This window comes from Eurypyga helias, unplaced genomic scaffold, assembly GCF_000690775.1.
Source record: "Eurypyga helias isolate BGI_N326 unplaced genomic scaffold, ASM69077v1 scaffold48699, whole genome shotgun sequence".
Lineage (NCBI taxonomy): Eukaryota > Metazoa > Chordata > Aves > Eurypygiformes > Eurypygidae > Eurypyga > Eurypyga helias.
The window spans coordinates 438-9,728 of record NW_010271021.1 but is presented as its reverse complement, the minus strand read 5'-3'; the positions used below and the strand labels follow the sequence as shown (position 1 = coordinate 9,728).

Genomic DNA, 9,291 nt, shown 5'->3' with positions numbered 1-9,291 from the left:
GGTGTCGTCGGCAAACTTGCACTCACATATCACTGCACTCATCCCAAGGGGCACTGCAGGGCAGCAATACTTTACCCGGAACTGAGCTCCAGCAGACTGTTTTCGTGTGCTGTTGAATTTGTCATCTGCTCCTGGGAAGACCTGAAAGCAGACCCAAACAAAAGATCACCCCTGGAAGAAGTGCTTGACTGCCATCCAAAGAGCTCTGCTGAAAGGCAGATGGCAAAAAGGAGAGAGGATGGATTTCAAGGGAGGGAAGACAAGTTAAACATATCAGCAGAAGCAAGCAGAAAACCCAGTAAACACAAAGGAGAAATTGTTGCAAGCAGATTGCTGTCTGCTGTCATTTTCAACCAATTTCTGTCTGCTCTCATTTTCAGCCAGTTTCTCAAATAATAATCATCAGGTGACTATGTCATCATTTATCAACTCCCATGTGGACCTGGAGGGCAATACCTTGGCTTTCATGTGGGGCATCAGTGTCCCTGTCCTGGAGACAGTGGCTGGAAGAACAGAGACAATAGTTAATGTTGTACTTTTGCCGACAATCAGCCATGTCTAAACATTCAAACCTCACTTCACACACAAGTCTCCCTACAAATCCTCAGTCACAGACAGGGTGTTACGTTTCACCATGTGGAACTTAAGAGCTAAAATGGAGAAGAAAATGCAAATAGACGAAGCCCACAATGCAGGCAATACTATTTTCTGCCACTGAGAAGACAAAGTAGTCAGGATATCGAACAACCCTAAATGACCTTCAGAAGAAATATCATCAAAGGGCATCTAACAACACAGAAAAAAGAACAGATAGCAAACAGGAAGCTCACCTACAGTACTCAAGAAGGGATGTTATATAAAGTCAGAGAGCTCAAAATTAATTCAGTGGCAAGATGAAGAATTCAGGGAAGTTGAATTTACTGACATATGTAATGACAGTCTTGCACACACTTGATGCAACGGTCTCATGTGAATCATACAATCACAGAATGGTGAGTGAACAACAGAAATTAAATTCATCAGTTACTTGTAAATCCCAGAATGTGGTGTGGATTGAACAGGAAAAAAACCCCAAACACTCTGCACAGAAGCATGTGTTCAGCCAGACAAATTCCAAGGAAGCATCCACCTAATTTTATTTTGTTTACTTTCACAGGAACCTTGGAGACTCCGAGGGCTTATGAATAACTTGAAAAAGGGATTGTACTGGGGGGAGAGAAATAATGCACCACCTCAGGTTTTTTTAACATGTTGTACCTGAAAATGCGTTTGAAAAGGATAATCTCTACACTCACTTCAGATCACACTGTGTTCAGTGTGAACAGCTCCAAGTTCTGACCTTGCCCAACTTCCTTTCTAGACAAGAACAGAGCATACGGAAAGGGCCAGTGGGGGCAGTCCTGCACTGGCCCTGGAGAAGATGGGCTATCAGATCTGAGGAAAGACATCTGAGCAGTGGCTAATTCTCTGGAAGAGGATACACCCTGCCTTGATTTCCAGGGCAGAAACACACAGCTCTGACAGCTCAGCATAAACCAGCAGCCCCACTCCAGGCTGCAGCCTTCCCAGAGTATCCCTGGGGCTGTCAGCTGTGAAACATGAATCTCATCCCCACACTTAACTCTTGCCAAGGTGGGTCTAGATTCCCATGGGATGCCCTATCACAGCAGAGGGACTTGCCTGTGAACAGCACACTGAGCAAGGGGGTGATGCTGTTGATGAAGAGCCCACGGACGTTGGCTGGCAAGGTGTCTCTGTTCTTCTCCAGAAAGCCCCCAGCGGTGTACTGTACCTAGGGGAAAGGGCAGCACGTCACTAAGGCCAGCAGTGCCCGCGGGCTCGCTGTGAAAACCACCTCCACAGCTTGCCAGGAGCAACTGTTGAACTGAATGTACACACAACGTCTCGCATGTGAATTCTGTACTCTGGCATGTGTATTTTGTAAATGCACCCTGTCCCGATGCCAATCCTGAGGAACCAAACCCTGTGGATTGGCACTGAGGCATTAGAACCACAGGAGTGCAGTGTAACACTGAGACATCCACCTTTTCTTGTTCTCCTTTCCTTGATTATGAAGTTTTGTTTACTCTTCACTCTTGCTTCACTCTTCAGGTTTATGCTTCACGCTTTTCTTTGCCCTCCCCCTCTTCCCTTTAACAGTCTTCCATCCAGTTGTCATGCATCCCCTTGTTTTTCTTGCTCCCTTCCTTTCTCATCTCCATCCTGCCACTCTCCTTTCTATGTTAGGTGTTAATTTTTGTAATAAAGAATGTCACAAGTGATAACTTAGTCAAGGATGTAAGTGACCTCAACTCTCATGTCTGCTTTTGCTCAAAACCCCACCAATCAATTATCTCCAATCAATTCAACATATCTGTGCCAATGCTTTCAAAATTGGTGTCAGGAAGGTTACATGCAAGAGTCTAAACTTCAAGCTTCCTGCATACCACTGAATGTATAAATAAGCACCTTCACTTCCAAAACTTTAATTACCTGGCTGCTCTCACTGTGCTCCTCAGTGTTTGCAATTGAAATAGTGACTGCTGTGCTCTGGAACCTGATAGGTAAAGGTAAAGCCTTTAGACTGTCCCTTGCTGCTGCACAGTGGATGCAGAGCTTTTATTTTAGAAAGGACTATTTCAAGACTAGAGCTCCAATAGAATGATGACGAACAGCAGATGCTTCTAATACCCTGTGCTTCCCAGATGTATGCCCACTTTCCTCAGGTGTCCCCTCTTCCTATACCTTATAGAGAAATCCCAGGATATCCTAGAAGGCAACTCCCTGAGGACGCACCGCTTCTGTTATTATCGTCTCACACCATACATTCCTTAACATCAAAGCTTATTTGTCAAGCAACACTTTTCCCCCTTCCTACACACATGACAACAGCATTCTTCCTGCAAACAGTACATACTTTTCCAGCATAGTGAATGATACTGAAGCACAAAACACGGCCTCGACCTGGCTGGAAGTGCAAATTCCCCTTGAAGCTGCTGTTTAGTTTATCCACAAACGTCTTATCAGTTGCCTGCAAGAAAGCAGATATCATCATCAAACGAAAAGGCTGCGACAGAGACTTGATCATGAAACACAGAAACAAAACAAAGTGTTGGAAGTGTCTCTGGCTGTGCAACAGTTTCGCACTGTACTCTCTGGCTCTGCACAAGGGTGCCAACATCATGCTGATCTGGCTGTCCTATCTCATCAGTCATACACAAGGACACCTCTGTTCATCCCGTGCTTAGAATCACTCTCCAACATAAGAGCTCACCCTGCATCCCAGATATTTATTGCTACGTTCCCCTCTCCCTCTATTTTCTTTGCCCCCTACCTCATGCATACCTGAGGGAATGCACTCTGTTCATCCAGAAGAGACAGGAGCCCAACTGGCTTGGCCAGCAGCATGTTCTGCAGGAAAAGAGACACATTACACATACCCAAAGCAGTACAGAGCATCCACTCTCACCTACGCCACCCTTTGAAGAGATTCCTCACAGGTGCATCTCATCCCCAAGACAGAAAGAGGAAGATTCTTATCTTGGCTGGATGGAGCAATTCTCCTCTGTCAGTTCTCGCACTCACCAGAATAGGTTCAGTATTATTGAATGTGATAGTCTCCCAAGGCAGCTCTTCTTCCTTATAGGCAGCCTGCTCCATCTGGAAAATGTGCTAAAACAGACAATAAAAGGAGGTTGTAGCATCCAGCAGACTTGGCTGGACAACCCTGAACATCTTCCTTTCCACCCTGAACAGAGGACAGAGGTGTGGCTCTCATCCATGGCATGAGAGGCCCACGATGAAACGGCTCATCTGCGTGCTCATCCCTAAGCCCTTCACTCACTGATGCTGGTGCACAAAGCAGGAACAATTCTCAGCCTGTAAGTGACCCTGCTCTGCCAGCTTCAGTCACTGCTTGGTGCTTCTTCTTCCTTCCCTGCCCCAGCAGCGAAGGCTGCTGCTCTCTACCCTGCTCCACGAATCCCCATTTCTGTCCTTGCAGGCAACAGACCTGTTTTTCCCCAAGCTCTCCTTCATGTGCCAGGTAAATCAGTGCTCTGCTTTCTCTGCTACACAAGGTGAGATCACCCACAGCAGACTTACATGGTTGAAGAAATGCTGCAGCTGCTCATTGGCCAAGTTTATGCAAAGCTGTTCGAAACGATTCACTGGAAAGTTTTCAAACCCAAAAATATCCAAGATACCTAAAAGAGAGAAGGTGGACACATCATGGATCCTGCAGACAGCTCTGTACCCCAGCACACAGTATCATCTCCCACCACCCAGCTCCTGTGGCATAGGGACACGCCAGTAAAGTCACCAGTGGCATGTTTCCTATAACGCCCCTGGGAGAACAGGTTAGGAGAAGCCCCACTCCCACCCCAGCTCCTCTGCAAAGCCAGAGTGCCCCGGAACTACAGACTCACAGTTGGTTCTGACCAAGCAACTGCTCAGAGTTGGCCAGAGCCCTACAGACTGCATGCCGCTGACTAGTATCTCGAACATCATCCCATCTTTGGTAACAGATCCCTGCAAAACCTCATATTCTGCCTTCTCTTCATTGTGGCAGACGGACACACATTTGAGGACAGAACAGGAGCAAGGCAGGTAGAACTCACCTATCTCCTTCAGCTCCACCGCAGGATCCACGTTCTCAGCCAGCAGCTCATTGATCTTGCAAACAATCCAGCCAAATACTCGGCCATATGCCACCTTTGCAATGGAGTCACGAGCATCTGCACAGAGAGAAGAGCAGCTCGCTGACCCCTCCAAGGACAGCAGGGAGCACAGCACACGCGCTGGCTCAATGCATTCACCTCCAGCGACAATGCTTGGTGACTTACGAGGCTATTTTAAAAAACAGATAAATATTACACATCTGTCTGATTGTCCCTGCTCTCTGCACATTCACGCAGAACTCTTTCATTCCAAAATCTTCTCATTCTTCCAACAAGATCGGATATGGCATACTAGGGCACTTATGAGACCATCTAAAGTGGAAAATTTCATTTCCAAACCCATCCAGCTACTTTTTAGAATATCCAGGGACTTGCTTTCCATTCTGCAGGTCTACTGAGTATGGATCCCCTCACTGCTCAACCAAGCAAAAGGCTCCAAGTTCTACTTGGAAAACTGAATGGTTCTGTTCCTCCTAGCCCACAGCTGCAAAGTGTTTAAAGGCAGTGGGCAAGGGGAGGATGCAACTGGTGGAAAACTTGTTGACATCCAAGAAGAGCAAATCAACATGATCTGCTGCATGATAGAAGACGTATATTTTATTGTCTAGAGACATGCAAGAGAAGAAATTTGGGAAACAGAAAGAGCTAATTCCCCACTTTCAGTTTTTTCTTTCATTTACTTTAAGCAATAATCTAGAAATATGGGGATTTCATGCTTTTAAAAATTTATTTAAAAAATATTTTAAATGAACCTTTTTGTGCAGATTATCTTGGATTATCTTCTTTTCTTATTGAAAGTGAAAATAAGACCTTGTGCTTGCAACTTTAACGTACTCCCCCCTCATCACACTCCTTCCACGATACTGTGCTATCTCACTGATTCAGTTATTTCTCCATCTACTACGCAGAGCTCTGCACACACTGCCAGCACTCTGCAACAGGAGCCTTCCCCTCTTTTGTACAAATACCTACAGTTTTCTTCTAGGCTGGACTGAGGGAGAAAGCAAAGCTAATTCCTTGGTTTCTCATTTAATCCCTGCAGTTTCCTGGAGATCAAACAAAAGCAGCATTCACGGTCCTACATGTCAGCAGGAGACTAAACAGATAAAGACTGATCTACTTGCCTTGGTGCAAGAGGAATGAAGGGGCACAGACAGACATCTTTGTTCCCAACAAGTTGCAGATGCGTGGGGATACCCTTCCACCAAGCAGGGGTCAGTCTTCTAGCCAGCACATCTGCTATTCATTAGGTTTCTTACCTTCTGCCTGCTGCTGGGTGTGAAAACGCTGAATCTGCTCGCCTCGGGTCACTGACATCGTACAAATAAGGCATTTTAACAGTTCATCTTCTTGGACTCCAAACTGACCCTGGAAGAGGAAGCAGTGAGGTCAGTCAACAGCAAACCCTTATTCTACTTGTGGGGGTTGTATCTCCTTGCGTCTGTGTGACACCCAGTGTAATGAGGTCGTGATTCAGATCAAGGCCTCTGTAAGCTCCACTGTAAGGAAAGTCTTACTGTTAACATCTCACAGCACTGGGGTCGGGTGCGGGCTCTGAGAGCTGCATTAACCCTGCAGTGACCAAGCTCTCTTGTGCTCTCTGAAATACTTTGTTTTTTTCTCCCAGTGCTGCCATCTTCCACCTTCCACCTTCCTTGGGAGCCACACCAGTGCCTGACGAGCACTTTAATGACTTACTGAACGGCACCGCACAGATGTGACTGTGCAGGTGCTGAGATGTCTGAGCTTCCACAGATGTCAGCCACACGAACCCGCAGGAAACAAACGAAACTCAGACACAACTGAACCCCTCAGTGATTGCTTTAACAGGAACTCCCCTCCCGTGGGCAAAAAACAAGGAGCTGACTTTAAGAACTAAGACAAAAGAAAGTTGGCCACTGAACAGAGGTAGGTGGTTGTTTCAGGTAGGGTGTAGGAGGGAAACAGGCCAAGAGACGGGAGTGAAACCAAGAGGCAAGGGTGCTGGGGTTTCAAATAGGTCAAAATAAAAAGACACAGAAAGGGCAGAAATATGTTACATATTTCTGTTTTGTGGTGTTAATAAAGCAGGATAATGTATCCATCCCATATAGTAACAATGAGATGGTACTAGGGAATATATATTTCTTAATTTGCGATGATTTCATGTGAAATAGTAGAAAGTTTAATTCTGGGTAACCAGGAAAAACTGACAGCCGTTAAGGTGATATCCTGGGACAATGGACTATACTGCACACCCGAATTTCTCCAAGGCAACATCACACAGTAATATAAAACATTTCATTTTAAAAAGCTCCTATTGTATGAAGATGACAAAGCATGTGTGATATAGCCATATGCAAGACGCTGGTTCTAGACACACAAGAAATAGAAGCTGGTAAGTATCTTTTTGGGAATGAATAGTAGTGAACATGAACACAGTCACGGGCTCACACTGTGCACTTCTGGAAAAAAACCTTGTTTTTCAGGATCCTTCACCGTCTGAGGGAGAAACATCCTGTGTCATCTCTGGCAGGAGCAGCTCCTGCTTTCATTCACAGTGCCAGTGCTAACCAGTATCCTACCCACAAGGTTTCTGTCAGCTCTTCTGTGACTCACCGCTGCAGCCTTCAGCCACCCCCGGGAGGCTTCACTCACTTTTACAGACCCACTGTTCTCCTCAGGCTCAAAGGTCACATTGCCCAGAGACAACACACCAGCCAAGATAGCCTGCATGTCCACTTGCTCCTAAAACACAGAAGAAAGGTGACTGGAAACCTATCAGCACGTAACATATACCACACGGAGGCCCCAGAAGTTGGAGAGGTCAGGGAAAGGCACAGGCAGCCTGTGGGAAAAGGCTTTACGCAAAGTCTGACAGACTCAGGTGGTTTGGAAGCAATGTGGAAAATCCAGAGAGGAGATAAATAGGACTGAGCCTCCAAACGACAGCCAGAAAGAAACTGCCTGCAGGAAGGACAGATGGAAATTAAACCACCCCGGAACTGACCTGTTCTTGGAAGCCCACCATGTCAAGGGCATTGCACACCTCTTGGTATTTGTGCTTCCAGCGCTGAGCTACATCCTGTGTACCAAATCGTCCACTTATGTACCTGAGAAAGTGTATATCCCATATAAAAATGTCACACAATCAGCACAGCAACTCAGTCCTGCCCCAGAAGAACAAAGCAGATCAGCAGCAGGGCGGGCACAAAAGGGAAAGACGCTTTTCCAAGGTCACGCAGCAAAGGAGACTCCAGACCTCCCAGCTTCCATGATGACATATAAGATCTCTTCATGTCACTCCAGCTTCCATTCATTCGTTTACCTGTACCAGGCTCCACAGAGCCACAGGATCCCTTACGCTTTCCGCTCCACCCCCCCATGAAGACTAAAGCAGGGTCTGCCTTGGAAGTACCTGTAGAGTGAAGGATCCAATAGCCCATACATCTCCTTTTCCTCTGAAGAGAGTCCAGCAAACATGTAGTAGAAGATGTGGAAGTTCCTCTCCCCAGTGTCTTGTTGCACTACCCGTGACTTCTCTAACAGGTACTCGCTCAGCTTTGCACCTTGCACTGCACACAAGAAGGTGACACTTTGCACCTGGGGACATGAAGGTGACTGAGCTGTCCCACATCTTCTACTTGGTGATAGGAGCAAGTGGGACTGTCTAAGACAACCATCTTCTGTGCAACACTCTCTAGGTTGCTCAGCACCCTGGAACTGGGCTTCCCATCATCTTGGAGATGTGTGCTCAGCTCCTTTAGCAGCAACCATGGCTGCTGGCACCATTTATTACTGATACTTCCCCTGCACTGTCATCCCCATGTTCTTCTTGTACTCCCACATTTCCAAACCCAGACCTTACCCTACAACTGTGGTTGCTCTAAGATGTTATTTAATTGCACACCCTTCCCACAGGGAGTCAGGTGTCAAAAATTCAACCTCCACAAGTTCCGGCTACTCAATCCACTCCTTCCAGTGCATAACCATCCCCCAAACTAGTAATCGCCCTTGAGTTCACCTGTATTCTTCTGGAAACGCAGCTGTATGTATTTTCCAAAGCGGCTGCTGTTGTCATTCATCACAGTCTGAGCGTTGCCAAAAGCTTCAAGCAACGGATTGACCTAAAACAAGTGAGCAAGCAGAACAACCATTCTTCAAATTAAGTGATCCAATCTAACCTACTTGGAAAAGTCTAACTTTAGCATTCACTATTCAGCATTCAGCTGGAATAGGAACCACTCCAGAAGTACCCAAGAGCACCTATTTTACCACGCCCTGGGTAAAGGAACCAAAAGAGGCAAATATAACAAGCATGAGATGACTGAAAACAAGCACCAAACTGATTTGATCTCACTAAGTTCACGGACTCATTTATTGAAAAAATAAGGTCAGTATAACAGATTTCCACAAAGCATCTGACATGGTGTCACTAGATAATTTGACTGCCAAACTACAATAAACAACATAAATAGGGCACTCAGTAAATACAGACAGCGTAAGGCTCAGGACAGCGAATTATAAAGTAACCAACTGAGCAATCACAACAGCTTGGTAAACTGGATGCAAACAAGGAGAAAAGACATTTTTTCTACACGTGAGGAAAGAATGCCTGCCGCCTGGAAGAACG

The 9,291-nt window shown here is 46.1% G+C and overlaps 1 protein-coding gene across 1 annotated transcript; it reads right to left on the bottom strand.

Moving 5' to 3' along the window:
* Positions 1–75: 75 nt before the first annotated feature.
* Positions 76–8,785, bottom strand: LOC104514857 (myosin-IIIb-like; the record flags this gene model as incomplete). Its single annotated transcript, XM_010158652.1, has 13 exons — positions 76–141; positions 457–503; positions 1,681–1,792; positions 2,918–3,031; positions 3,346–3,411; positions 3,586–3,672; positions 4,105–4,205; positions 4,620–4,736; positions 5,939–6,047; positions 7,278–7,406; positions 7,669–7,771; positions 8,077–8,233; positions 8,683–8,785. Coding segments are annotated over 13 exons (1,311 nt in total), but the record flags the coding sequence as incomplete, so codon positions are not given.
* Positions 8,786–9,291: the final 506 nt, after the last annotated feature.